The following is a 15,238-nucleotide window of genomic DNA, read 5'->3' as shown; positions in this document are numbered from 1 at the left end:
AGATGAGATTCATGGTTATCTGGTTGATTTGATGGTTGCTATGAAGACCATGGTGCGGACAGGGGCAACGTTTGATGTGTCAAATTGGATGTGGCATGAGATGTACAACATGGTCATCTACCGTAAAGTCCCAATCTATGCCCCGTTTGTCATGTGCTTTCTGAACTCTGCGTGGGCTGTTCGTCGTCCTGGAGAGCTCCTCACTTCTCCAGACAACCTCACTGTTCATGCGGTCAAGCTTCTTAAGAAGAAGAAGCATGCCGAGCCTCGCTTCCCTGAAAATGCTCCTGAGGATGTCTATGCTACTTCTGACGATGAGGACTTTGAGCTGGAGCCAGGGGCCAAGCCTTCCTGGGTGGCCAAACTCACTGCCAAGGTGAAGAAGACCTTTTGTCTCCAGGCTGACATCCAGAAGAAGATGTATGAGGCACATGTCAATGAGAAGCTTGCACGACGTCACCAAATTGTAATGATGAAGCACCTCAACATGCCGGTTCAGAGTGGCTCTGAGAAGAGCATCACCCCAGAGGAGCGTTGGATTTCTACCCATAGCACCTGGACTGATGATGAAGCCCCTCCCCAGCCATCCTCCTCGTTTGCAGCAGCTGACAATGCCATGGAAGAATCTGATCACGACGACGATGATGACTCTGACGATGAGGATCCAGATGCGACCGAGGAGTCAGAGGAGGACGCATGAGCTTTGGGACGCTAGCTTCGCTCTTTTCCTTTTTGGTGTCTTGATGCCAAAGGGGGAGAGGGTTCTATAGGTCTTGGGGATTTGCATGGGTTTTTCTCTTTTTCTCGTGTTTAGTGTTGGTCTTTGTTCGTGGACTTGTTTCGTTCCTTGCTGTGTGTGAGTCTTATGTTACTCCTTTTACCTTTCCGTTCATCGGTCATTATCGTTATTATTGCACTCTAAGTATTATATTGTCTCTCCTTTTTGTGCTCAGAGTGGTGAGTCTATAAAATCTAGAGGGAGTCTAGTCCTGAAAGTGTGCCCATGCTTTCTAACAGCTAGTTCCTTTTGGGGCACACATTCAGGGGGAGTTCCGTCTAGATTTCATTGACTTATCTCTTGCAAATCGTGTTGTTGTCATCATCCACCAAAAAGGGGGAGATTGAAAGGGCATTTCCCTACTTTATGTTTTGGATGATGATGACAACCCTTTGTGGTCTAATCGTGTGCTATATGGTTTAGGTTCTCGATGCTTAGGCTTACATCGGATTGCTATTGCCTCTCGTAGGAAAAGATCGAAGACGTGTCCTCTACGCTTTTATTATCTTTGGTCGTAGAGTACCCGTACTATCAAGAGGGAATCCTCATTAGGAAGCTCTCGGGGAATCAGTTCACGTACAATTTCCTCACCCCTCCTTTGTCTTCCTCAGTTGTGAGAGAGAGAGTTCCCCCTGTCTTTCCTTCGTGTTTCTACTCTTCCCAGCGGTTGTACCGCTCCCTGGAGCGGTTGTACCGCTGGACCTTGACACTCTCCAGCTTTGACCGAGCGGTTGTACCGCTGCCTCCGGGCGGTGGTACCGGCACCTTGCTCAACAAAGGCTAGGGCGGTGGTTCCGGCCATGCACCGCTCAAGTACCGCTCAAGGTTCTGTTTTGATGTGGTTCTCGGGCGGTGGTGGCCCGGTTGATCCGGTCGATCCTCGATGACCGGTACCACCGGTGGTCTGAGCGGTTCTTCCACTCAGAACTTCGCCGTCCAAGATCTCAAGGCCATGCGGTTGTTCCGGTCTTGCACCGCTCAAGTACCGGTCTCGTCTCTGTTTCGAGGCGGTAGTTGTGCGGTGGCTGGGCGGTTGGTCCGGTCATTCTCTTAACCGGTACCACCGCCTAGTGGCCCGGTTGTACCGCCTGGTAGGGTTCTGCAGCTACAACGTGAGTCCCGGTTGTACCACCTGGTAGGGTTCTGCAGCTACACCGTGAGTCCCGGTTGTACCGGGACAAGGACCGGTTGTACCGCTGTGGGGCTGAAAACGCAGCAACGGCTGGATTTTTAGGGTTGGTATTTAAGAGAGCTTCTCCCACCTACCACTCTCACCTTTTACCTTTCTCACTCCACCATTAATGCACTTCAAGCTCTCTTGCCCGATCTCTCTCTCTAGCCACTCAAACTTGTTGATTTGCTAGGGATTGAAGGAGGAGGCCTAGATCTACACTTCCACCAAAGGATATTTGCTTCCCCCATACTTTCTTGTGTGGATTTTGTTACTCTTGGGTGTTTGAGCACCCTAGACGGTTGAGGTCACCTCGGAGCCATATTCCATTGTGGTGAAGCTTCGTGGTTTTGTTGGGAGCCTCCAATTAAGTTGTGGAGAGAGCCCCAACCTTGTTTGTAAAGGTTCGGTCGCCGCCTTCAAGGGCACCAATAGTGGAATCACGGCATCTCGCATTGTGTGAGGGCGTGAGGAGAATACGGTGGCCCTAGTGGCTTCTTCGGGAGCATGGTGCCTCCACACCGCTCCAACGGAGACGTACTTCCCCTCAAAGGGAAGGAACTTCGGCAACACATCCTCGTCTCCACCGTCTCCACTCTTGGTTATCTCGTGCCTTTATTTGAGCAAGCTTATTTGTTTCATATCTCTTGCTTGCTTGTGTTCCTATCCTTGTTGCATCATATAGGTTGCTCACCTAGTTGCATATCTAGACAACCTACTTTGATGCAAAGTTTAAATTGTTAAAGAAAGGCTAAAAATTGTTAGTTGCCTATTCACCCCCCCTCTAGTCAACCATATCGATCCTTTCACCCGTGATATGATACGCTCTTTCACACATAAACCTCCTTATATATTCCTCAAAACAGCCACTATACCTACCTATTATGGCATTTCCGTAGCCATTCCGAGATAATATTGCCATGCAACTTTCCACCATCCAGTTTATCATGACACATCCATCATTGTCATATTGCTTGGCATGATCATGTAGTTGACATAGTATTTGTGGCAAAGCCACCGTTCATAATTTTTGCATACTTGTCACTCTTGATTCATTGCATATACCGGTACATCGCCGGAGGCATCCATATAGAGTCATACTTTGTTCTAGTATCGAGTTGTAATCATTGAGTTGTAAATAATTAAAAGTGTGATGATCATCATTCAATAGAGCATTGTCCCAAAAAAAGAGAAAGGCCAAAGAAAAAAAGAAGGCCCAAAAAAGGGGCAATGCTACTATTCCTTGTTCCACACTTGTGCTTCAAAGTAGCACCATGTTTTTCATATAGAGAGTCTCTAGAGTTATTACTTTCATAGACTAGTGGGAATTTTCATTATAGAACTTGGCTTGTATATTCCAACAATGGGCCTCCTCAAGTGCCCTAGGTCTTCATGAGCAAGCAAGTTGGATGCACACCCACTTAGTTTCTTTTGTTGAGCTTTCATACATTTATAGCTCTAGTGCATCCGTTGCATGGAAATCCCTACTCCTTGCATTAACATCAATATATGGGCATCTCCATAGCCCATTGATTAGCCTCGTTGATGTGAGACTTTCTCCTTTTGTCTTCTCCACGTAACCCCCATCATTATATTCTATTCCACCCATAGTGCTATATCCATGGCTCACGCTCATGTATTGCGTGAAAGTTTATGAGTTTGAAATTATTAAGGTATGAAACAATTGCTTGGCTTGTCATCGTGGTTGTGCATGATGAGAGCATTCTTGTGTGACGAAAATGGAGCATGACTAAACTATATGATTTTGTAGGGATGAACTTTCTTTGGCCATGTTACTTTAAGAAAACATAATTGCTTTGTTGGTTTGCTTGAAGTATTATTATTTTTATGTCAATATAAACTTTTTTCTTGAATCTTTCTAATCTGAATATTCATACCACAATTAAGAAGATTTGCATTGAAATTATGCCAAGTAGCACTCCGCATCAAAAATTCTCTTTTTATCATTTACCTACTTGAGGACGAGCAGGAATTAAGCTTGGGGATGCCTGATACGTCTCCAACGTATCTATAATTTTTGATTGCTCCATGCTATATTATCTACTGTTTTGGACTATATTGGGCTTTATTTTCCACTTTTATATTATTTTTGGGACTAACCTATTAACTGGAGGCCCAGCCCAGAATTGCTGTTTTTGCCTATTTCAGTGTTTCGAAGAAACGGAATATCAAACGGAGTCCAAACGGAATGAAACCTTTGGGAACGTGATTTTCTCACCGAATGTGATCCAGGAGACTTGGACCCTACGCCGAGGCATCAGAGAGGCGGTCACGAGGGTGGGGGTGCCCCCCCTAGGGCGCGCCCCCTTGCCTCGTGGGCCCCTCGGTGCTCCACCAACGTACTCCTTCCTCCTATATATACCTACGTACCCCCAAACGATCAGAAGGAGAGCCAAAAACCTAATTCCACCGCCGCAACTTTCTGTATCCACGACATCCCATCTTGGGGCCTGTTCCAGAGCTCTGCCGGAGAGGGCCGTCATCACGGAGGGCTTCTTCATCATCATAGCCCCTCCGATGAAGTGTGAGTAGTTTACCTCAGACCTTCGGGTCCATAGTTAGTAGCTAGATGGCTTCTTCTCTCTTTTTGGATCTCAATACAAAGTTCTCCCCCTCTCTTGTGGAGATCTATTCGATGTAATCTTATTTTTGCAGTGTGTTTGTTGAGACCGATGAATTGTGGGTTTATGATCAAGTCTATCTATGAATAATATTTGAATCTTCTCTGAATTCTTTTATGTATGATTGGTTATCTTTGCAAGTCTCTTCGAATTATCCGTTTGGTTTGGCCAACTAGATTGGTAGTTCTTGCCATGGGAGAAGTGCTTAGCTTTGGGTTCGATCTTGCGGTGTCCTTTCCCAGTGACAGAAGGGGCAGTAAGGCATGTATTGCATCGTTGCCATCGAGGATAACAAGATGTTTTCATATTGCATGAATTTATCTCTCTACATCATGTCATCTTGCTTAAAGCGTTACTCTGTTTTTAACTTAATACTCTAGATGCATGCTGGATAGCGGTCGATGAGTGGAGTAATAGTAGTAGATGAAAAAAATATGAGCTCCGACATCTAGCAATAATTGTGTAAACATAAATGTAATGTCGGTGACAAATACGTACTCCCCCAAGCTTAGGCTTTTGGCCTAAGTTGGTCTATGGCCACGGCTGGCCTCGCGGATATCCATAATAGTAGTTGGGGTCGTATTGAGAAGAAGAAGAAGAAGACTCCGATTGCCACTGGCTGACAATCATCTCCGGATCCCACTGGTAATTAGACTATCGTGAAGGATCAACTTGTGGTTCTGGCTCTGGCTCCATGGCTGGTGCAGGGTTCCGGTAGGCGTGAATAGCCTTCAATGGAACAAGGTACTGGCCTGCAGATAAATCAAACAAAGAAGGAGCAGGCAGAGTAATAGTCTCAGGATGATGTTTATTAAAGAACAATTTGTATTTAAGCTCTCCTTCCCTATTCTTAACAATAAAATCATGTTCCACCATACTTTTATAATCTAGATAAACATGACGCAGCACTTTTTCTTCCTTCTCATAATGCCTAATAGGTATGTTAAAATGTGCAGCTAGGCGTGAAGCATAGATGCCTCCAAAGATGGGCCCCTTTGTATGGTTCAGACTTAACCGTTTAGCAATAATTCCGCCCATACTAACAGAGTTATCACCGTATAAACCATGGAGCAAAATAATAATATCAGGGACACTAAGGTTTCCATAGTTTCCGCGACCAATTAAACAACGACTAGCAAATAATGCAAAACAGCGTAAAACAGGAAAATGTATGCTAGTGATTCGTGCATCGGAAACCTTCCTTGTTTCCCCTACAGTGATAGTATCAATAAACCCATCCACATCATCGGGATGTGATTCTTCTGTCTTGCCCTCAAAAGGGACTAATCAAACCCGACAAAAATCATAAAGTGACATCTCCTTATACTCATCATATAAATGAAACTCCACCATAGGTGGTGAGCTCCTAGAATGGAAATGAAAGTTTTGCACAAAGATATTTGTGAGTAAGAGATACTGATCGCATTGATCGTGGAGGAAAGCGGTGAGGCCTGCATTCTTAGCCAATTCATGAAAATCTTCATAAATCCCGGCTGCTCTCAAGAAATCATCGGAAGGCCATTCACACGCCCGAACCTCCGGGTGCGAGGCAGATTATACTTAGGCTTCGGTGCCTTTTCCTTCGGGCTTCGGCTCGATGAGCCCCTCAAAAGTCTCTTCATCATTTTCTGAAAAATTCTGAATTTTTTAGTAACTTCAAAATAAAAGTAAACCAAACTCAATAATATTGATAGCAACTACTCCTACAAGTGCCTAGGGCCTATATCATGCATCAAAACGACTTTTGACCATGTAAATTTGACATGCAAGCTCAAGAACAGGGTCACCTAAGCAGCAAGAATTTGCAATGAATAAAGCACTAGAACAAAAACTAATTGGACTAATGGAGGAGTCACATACCAAGGAACAATCTCCCCAAGCAGTTTTGTGAGAGGTGCTTTGAGAAGGGAGATCGAAAATGGCTGCAAAACGAGCTTGGACTCGGGTTTGAGCTGGTTTCAGGTTGAGCATCAACATGAACATTATCATTAACACTAGTTTCAGGTTCATTACCAGATTGAGTTTCAGCATCAAAAATATAAATATCATTTGGATTCTCAGGTGTTTCAGCAATAGGTTCACTAGAAGCATGCAAAGTCCTATCATTTTTCTTTTTCTTCCTTTTAGAAGGACTAGGTGCATATACATTATTTCTCTGAGAATCTTGCTCAATTCTCTTAGGATGGCCTTCAGGATACAAAGGTTCCTGAGTCATTCTACCACCTCTAGTCATAACTCTAACAACATTATCATTATCTTTACTATTCAATTCATTGAGCAAATCATTTTGAGCTTTAATTACTTGTTCTACTTGAGTGGTAACCATAGAAGCATGTTTACTAATGAGTTTAAGTTCACCTTTAACATTAGCCATCTAATCACTCAAGTGTTCAAGCATATTTGAATTGTATTTCAATTGTCTACCAAAATAAGCATTAAAGTCTTCTTGCTTAGCCATAAATTTACCAAACTCATCTAAGCATGGGCTAGCAAACTTAGTAAATTGGATTTCAGCTTTATCATATCTATAGAGAGAATTTACCTTTACTACCTGTGTCGGGTTATCAAGACCATGAGTTTCTTCAACAGGCGGTAAATCAAGACCATGTATTTCTTCAATAGGAGGTAATTTCTTAACATCTTCAGCTTTAATACCTTTTTCTTTCATAGATTTCTTTGCCTCTTGCATATCTTTAGGACTGAGAAATAGAATACCCCTCTTTTTTGGAGTTGGTTTAGGAATAGGCTCAGGAATTGGCTCCGGAGGTGTCCAATTATTTTCATTTGTCAACATATTATTCAATAGAATTTCAGCTTCATCCGGTGTTCTTTCCCTGAAAACAGAACCAGCACAACTATCCAGGTAATCTCTAGAAGCATCGGTTAGTCCATTATAAAAGATATCAAGTATTTCATTTTCCTTAAGAGGATGGTCAGGCAAAGCATTAAGCAATTGGAGAAGCCTCCCCCAAACTTGTGGGAGACTCTCTTCTTCAATTTGCACAAAATTATATATATATCCCTTAAAGCAGCTTGTTTCTTATGAGCATGGAAATATTTAGCAGAGAAGTAATAAACAACATCCTGGGGACTACGCACACAACCAGGATCAAGAGAACTAAAGCATATCTTAGCATCAGCCTTTAATGAGAACGGAAATATTTTAAGGATATAAAAGTAGCGAGTTCTCTCATCTTTAGTAAACAGGGTAGCTATATCATTTAATTTAGTAAGATGTGCCACAACAGTTTCAAATTCATAGCCATGAAAAGGATCAGATTCAACCAAAGTAATTATATCATGATCAACAGAGAACTCATGATCCTTATCGGTAACACAGATAGGTGAAGTAGCAAAAGCAGGGTCAGGTTTCATTCTAGCATTTAGAGATTGCTTATTCCATTTAGCAAATAACCTCTTAAGTTTGTATCTATCTTTGCAAGCTAAAATAACTAAAGAGGCTTCTTGATCAAAAACATAACCCTCGGGAATAACAAGTCATTCTTCATCATCAGTATTATCAGATTCAATATTTTCAATCTCTCTAGCCCTAGCAAGTTGTTCATCCAGAAATTCACCAAGTGGCACAATAGTATCAAGCATAGAAGTAGTTTTATCATAAGTATCATGCATAGCAGAAGTAGCATCATCAATAACATGTGACATATCAGAACGAATAGCAGAAGCAGGTTTACGTGTCGCAAGCTTACTCAAACAGAAGGTGAATCAAGTGCAGAGCTAGATGGCAGTTCCTTACCTCCCCTCGTAGTTGAGGGATAAATCTTGGTTCTTGGATCTTTCAAGTTCTTCATAATGATAAGCAGATATAAATCCCAAGTGACTCAAAGAATAGAGCTATGCTCCCTGGCAACGGCGCCAGAAAATAGTCTTGATAACCCACAAGTATAGGGGATTGCAACAGTTTTCGAGGGTAAAGTATTCAACCCAAATTTATTGATTCGACACAAGGGGAGCCAAAGAATACTCTCAAGTATTAGCAGCTGAGTTGTCAATTCAACCACACCTGGAAACTTAGTATCTGCAGCAAAGTATTTAGTAGCAAAGTAATATGATAGTAGTGGTAACGGTAACAAAAGGTAACGGTAGTAAAAGTAATGTTTTTGGTATTTTGTAGTGATGATAGCGCTAGCAACGGGAAAGTAAATAAGCCGCCTACAATATTAATAATCACATAGCAGATGTAGCAGAAGGGCGCATGAGTAGGGTCGTGTGAACCAGGTATCAGCTGCCTACAATATTAATAATCACATATTCCCATCATTTGTTTTCAAATGTCCTAATCTCACAGTCTTGACATCTTTTGTTTCACTTTTCAGTGGTTACAAAGCTCCAGAGTATGCATCTCGAGGAGTTTACTCGACGAAGACAGATGTGTTCAGCTTTGGCATTTTGGTTCTGGTGATTATTAGTGGCCGAAAGAATACCATACTCAACAAGCAAGGGGATACTGTTGGTGATCTTGTACGAGATGTGAGTGAAAACATACATTTCAAGCAACATTTTTTATCCGCTCTCAATATTAGAAAATAGGCTTACTACAATTTTTTTACTTAAGTGGTGAGTTTTAACCTATACCATTGCTTGGCATCAAAAGTTGTGAACTTTTCTAATAGGGTGTGGAAAAGCAAGACTTATTTTAATACCTGGCCCATATAAATTGCATTGCATCTCTTTAAAGTCAAATATATTATACATTTCAGACCTGGCATATGTGGAAGGACCAAAGATTGCATGAGCTTGTGGATCCGTTGTTAGGGGACAGATACGAAGTCACGGAGATAATGAGATGTGCTCAGGTGGCACTGCTTTGTGCTCAGGAAGATCCCGCAAATCGGCCCACCATGACAGATGTTGCTGCAATGCTGAACTCTGAAAGCATAAGCTTACCAATGGAGCCTAAGCAGCCCGCTAAGCTAATCCATGGGTGTGCTGACAGAGACACGACATCGACATACATGTGCCAATCAAGCAAGACAATACACATAACCATAACAAGTTCAGCTCCAATGTCGACTAGAGTTCGAATCATTCTAGACAATGTCGACTAGAGTTCGAATCATTCTAGACCCGGAGGTTTGATATGATGAACATTTAGTGCTACCATCTGGAATATATAATTAGAATGTAAGGATTATGTGCCTTTTTTATGGCTCAGGTAGTGTAGATATCAAGACCTGTTTTGTGGAGTGAAAATAATTAAATAAACATGTGTCTGTGGTTGGTACCAGCTACCAGACTGGTTTTCCATCAGCTACATTGTAATTCAGACCTACAATGTTTCATTTTTTGTTGTTCCTATTTTCTACGGCACCAGAGCTAGGGATTTCGGAATCTTTGCAAGCTGGATCATCGGATTTGTCAAGTTCGGTTGTAGATGCTCTAACTACACAGGCTTTTTTGGACTTCGATCCTCCTCAAGTTCGTCAATCTGGAGCTCCGACGTAGATTCCTACCGTCGCCTTAGGGCAGCGAGTTTAGAGTTTCTTACCGTGCATGCGCAACGGCGAGATTTGATGTCAGTTGCTTTAGATTTACTCCCTCAGTCCCATAATATAAGACATTTTTGCAAGCTGTTTTAGCTTAGCTTGCAAAAACGTCTTATATTATGGAATGGAGGGGGTATTCAAGAGTGCTCACTTGCACGAAGACTTCCTAGCTATCATCGACAAGGTAAGCCGACTCTGATATGGGAGCGGTTATAGCGGTGCGTTGGTGGCACATTGTAGGGCTGTTGTTCGATGGTCTAGAAACCTTGATGTAATTTTTATTATGTGTGGGGTCCTTTGTACTTCCTCTATAAATAAATATAAGAGTGTTTAGAACACTAAAGCTTTACCGAAAAAGGCTTTCGTCCCGCTTTATATATAAACCATCGATCAACAACACTCGATACAAACACACGCCCCCACAACACACACCCAAGGCAGGATACATAGGCGTTGAGCGCAACAACATCATTCCTAGCACTACGCGAAGAGGTGAAGCCGCATATGATGAACCGTGGGCTCCAAGACGGCGCCTTTAGGAAGGGGACGACACCGGAGCGCCGCCACCGCCCGATCCGAGGATCAGAGTTTCCCCTAGAACAACACGACGGGCAATGAGAGCCGCGACGACGCCTTCAAGAAGGGAACGAGTTTCGCCACCGCCGGTCCGTCCGAAGATAGAGCAGGTTTTCACCCCGGGCACCATTCACCGCCACTGATCGCCACACCCCGGCTACCACGCCGCCCACACGGCCGTGGCAACTGGGCAGCACCAAGCCACAGGCTCTGCCCATGAGCACCGCGGACCCACCACCAGGGCCGCCGCCCCGACATCCAAGACCTTAACACCACCTCATCCGAGATCCGCCGCTACCCCAACCAAAGACACGAGCGGAAAGGACCCGCTTTTCGCACCCCTGGGCTGCCCCCAGTGCTGAGACCCAATTGGCTGGCCAAAACTGGCCTCCATCGACCCGTCTTGCGGCACCGGGCGCGAGATGAGCTCGGTCCTGCTGCCGAGCGCGAGACGAGCTCGGTCCTGCTGTCAGGCGCGAGACAAGCTCAATCCTGCTGCTGGGTGCGAGACGAGCTCGGTCCTGCTGCCGAGTGCGAGGCGAGTGATGGACCGCAGCTGGGGGAGGGCCAACCCTTCGACCAAGCTAGCGGTCGAACGACGAGATGAGGGATTGAAGGTCGAACCGGGCCGCCTACAGATGAGCCGACGCCGGCAATCCATCTGCCACCGTAGCCGACCCACCGAGCTGCCGTGATGCCAGCTCCGCGAATGGAAGCTCCAAAGAGTCGAGCCACCTCGCCGCCGCCGCCCACAACCAAAGCAGCAGCCACACCGGGCCGCTGCCCTAACCCGCCCCGGCCATCGGAAAAGCTGCATCATATCCGGCCAGTGTGCATCCACCTTAGCTGGCCAGAGCCTAGCCAGCACGCCATCCGCGCCCGACCAGGAGCAGCCCGACACGCCACCACCACCACCCTCCAGCGCCGCTGGTTGCCCAAGACGCCGCCAACCACCACCGACCCGGATCTGGGCATGGAACCCCAGATCCGCAGCCTACACGCCTCGCCTCGGCAACGGGCACACAACAGCGAGCCAGGGCGCAACGGGAGCGAGGCCACACCAAGAGAGGCCCCCAGCCGCCGGGGGGAGGTCGGAGCCAGGGACAAGAGCCGCACCACGCCATGGCAAGGAGGGCGAGCCCCGCGTCGCACCACGCCAGCCAGGGAGGGAAAGCAGCCCCGCCGACGTCGACGCCGCGTGGGCTTTACCTGGCAGCGCCCGTTGGCGACGGCGAGGGGAGGAGGGGCGAGAGGAAAGGCCTTTGGCGGCGGAGAGGGGCTCTCCCGGATCGCCCGTAGGGGGAGGGGGGAGGGGGAGCGACACGGAAGACGGGGCAACCTGTCCCACAGTTTACAGAGGAACACTCTTCCTTGGAGGTTGGAGCGCCACACTAAAGCTTTGGTTGCCACATTTTCTTACAAGCAGTGTACTAAACGCTCTTATATTTTAGTGTTCTAAACGCTCTTATATTTCTTTACGTAGGGAGTACTAAAGGAGTGTTCTAAACGCTCTTAATATTTCTTTACGGAGGGAGTATTTTCTATGAACTTTTATAAGTTTTTTTAAAAAAAGGTCCTTTTATTTTGAAAAGACCATTGGTCCCAAATTAAGAAGAAAATGTGGCAACGAAAAGTTCCTGAAAAAAAATGCAACGGAAGTCCACAGTCCACACATTTACCACGCTTAGTCAAAGTCGCCGATCCACACACAAGCTCACCGATAGATACACCCGAGCCCGTCAATGGCGGCAATGAGGACTGCAGCGGGGAGCAGCGAGCATGGCGAGCCCGTCGAGCAGCCTGTGGGGCGCCCTTGGGCAAGCCTCCACCATGGCGCAGCTGATGGGCGTGGACGCGCTCGGGCTGGTCTCCATGGTCGTGCAGGCCGCCCTGGTGGCGCGTCGCCACCGGGATGCCTGCGTGCGGCTCGCGCAGCACGTGGAGCTCGTCGGCGGCCTGCTCGGGGAGCTGGAGCTCGCCGAGCTGATGCGTCGGGAGGCCACCAGGCGGCCGCTGGAGCAGCTCGGCGGCGCGCTGCGGCGGTGCTACGCGCTCGTCACGGCGTGCCAGGACTGCGGCTACCTGCGCCGCCTGCTCCTAGGAGCCCGGATGGCCGAGGAGCTCCGCGCCGCGCAGCATGAGATCGACATGTTCATCCGCCTCATCCCGCTCATCGCCCTCGTCGACAATTCTACTGCAGATAGTCGCCGTGTCAAGGTTAGTAGTATCAAAATTGGGGCAACCACTGATTTTCAGAGCTGATATCAAACCGGAAACCTCTCTGGTTGAGGAAAATCTCTGATTTCAGCGCGATTTTACTTAAATTTGGTCGAACTGAGTCTGAATTGGGGTCCAATTGCAGATTGTTAATTGCCAGTTAAACAATTCGATATGAATTTACAGTGAGTAATGCTAGAGCTACGGGGGATTGCTTACAGGTTTAACGGACTACTTAATCGTGGACCAATAGTATTGGAGATTGGGGGAATGAGGGGCTACAGCTAACCTCAATCATACAATCTGTGCTGGTTAGTGTATATCAATAACGATGATATTTGATATTGTCTAGCAGGCTGATGAGGGGGTGCTCACTGTAGTCACAGATAGTTCAAATCGTCACATCAGGTCAGATTATTCTTCCATTATGTAGCTTATTATTACAGGATGTACGCCACATCAATGAATTTGTTTTACTTAAGATGCAAAATGATTTGACATATTCCTAGCACTTTCGTCAATAAGCATGATTTTTCCTTGTTAAGTTGAGTCAGTGTCATGCTCAAGTTATGTAACCGTGCCATAAGTTCAGCTATACAGACTCAAATGCATTAGGCTTCCCACTTCTTATGACTGTTGAAACCAAAGGTGGGTGGCACATTAATGATGAGATTTACCTACGTTTAGGTTTCCAACAAAATCTTTGTAGTTAACCAAAATCCGCATTCAAGGAGCTACTGAACTCTGCAATGCTGGAGAACAACCATTTGTAGGTAAGCACTTAAGTGAATTTCCTATTGGGCTTAATCATGGACTCGGATATATGGAATCTAATAGGCTTAAGTTTTATGTCAATGTTGTAAGTTTCAAGGATTTCAGAATTTCTTCGTTATGTCGATAATGATAATGATATTACTTTTGTTATACACATGCATACTTTTTCATGAATAAATTTTGTGTCACCACATAGAATTTAATTGTGGTAAAAAATAGAAGTTAATAAGCACATGTGTCATGGAAGAGCACTAGCTAGTGAAAGCAATCGTACATGTACTCCCTCCGTTTCCACTTTAGACTACATACGGAGCAAAATGAGTGAACATATACTCTAAAAGGCGTCTATATACATCCGAATGCAGTCTCTATAGTGGAATCTCTAAAAAGACTTATATTTAGGAACGGAGGGAGTACAAAATAAGAACTTCAATCAAACTACAGTTCTGGACTTGAGAAATTCCTTTAGCACATAAGTATTTAATCCATCAGTAATCACATGAAACACAAACAAACTGGAGCATTTTATCAATAATTTGTATACTTTTAGTGGTGTCAATGTTCGTTAAATCTCCATTGGTGACAAGGATAGATTATCTGTGAGTCAGGAAAAGTGGACCTGCGAGAACAAAATATCGTTGACATTGAAGAACTTGTGGAACTTTGTACCCGTATGGAAGAGGCTTGCTCGGGATTCACAAGGTTCGATTTCTGTCAGATCTTGGATGCTACAGACAATTTCTCAGAGAAGATGATAGTTGGGTGGGGAGGATTTGGGAAGGTGTACAAGGTAAGCCAACATAGAAACAAGTTAACAAAGTGAATGCATATCTCCCTTGTCCTCCTAATAAAGTGTGGATGTCTGCTTAGAGAAAGTTAATTTTAACTCCCTTTTTAAAAATTGCAGGGCCAGTTGCCTGGTGGACTTAATGTTGCCATCAAAAGAGCTGATGAGCACACAGCAATGCTTGAAGTCAACAGTGAATTGCAGCTTGCAAAGCTTCAGCATGCCAATGTGATTAGGTTATTGGGGTGGTGCATCCATGGGAAAGAAAGGATTCTAGTGTATGAGTTCATGCAAAATGGTTCCTTGGATCGTTACCTATGCGGTAAGTTTTCCCTACTGTAAGTTATTTCCAAGCGTGCCTCATTTAATTCCAAGTATGTATGTGCACGAATGCAAACCGTCTATGATTAAATCAAGGCTACAACAACCCTAATTCCATGGGCCAATCAAGCAGGACAATAGAAGTAACCATAACGAGTTCAGCTCCAATGTCGACTAGAGTTCGAATCATTCTAGACTCGGAGGTTTGATATAATGGAGAACATTCAGTAGTAGCATATATATACAATAAAAATGTAAGCAAGGATTATGGTCTTTTTACGGCTCAGGTAGTGTATATATTCGAGATATTAAGACCAGTTTTGTATAGTGAAAATAAACATGTTTCTGTAGTACCAACTACCAAAATCTTTGCAAGCTTGATCTTCAGGTTTCTGAGATCATACATGGCAAACCAAAAGCTGGCATGTTCAACTTGAGAATAATCAGACTTCAACTCATTATTTT

The 15,238-nt window shown here is 44.9% G+C and overlaps 1 protein-coding gene across 1 annotated transcript in view; it reads left to right on the top strand.

Annotated features, from left to right (window-relative positions):
• The first annotated feature begins 12,359 nt into the window (after window positions 1-12,359).
• Window positions 12,360-15,238, top strand: part of LOC125518113 (putative cysteine-rich receptor-like protein kinase 20) — a 74,817-nt gene continuing 71,938 nt past the window's right edge. Inside the window, 5 exon segments of the mRNA XM_087533185.1 lie at window positions 12,360-12,891; window positions 13,247-13,299; window positions 13,579-13,664; window positions 14,274-14,455; window positions 14,573-14,774. Of these exon segments, the coding sequence (XP_087389311.1) occupies window positions 12,454-12,891; window positions 13,247-13,299; window positions 13,579-13,664; window positions 14,274-14,455; window positions 14,573-14,774 (961 nt within the window). The 5' untranslated portion in view covers window positions 12,360-12,453.

This window comes from Triticum urartu, chromosome 7A, assembly GCF_056163025.1.
Source record: "Triticum urartu cultivar PI428250 chromosome 7A, HENAU_Tu73, whole genome shotgun sequence".
NCBI classification, from domain to species: domain Eukaryota; kingdom Viridiplantae; phylum Streptophyta; class Magnoliopsida; order Poales; family Poaceae; genus Triticum; species Triticum urartu.
Note: the sequence above shows the minus strand (reverse complement) of the source record. Positions and strands in the feature narration are given on the sequence as shown.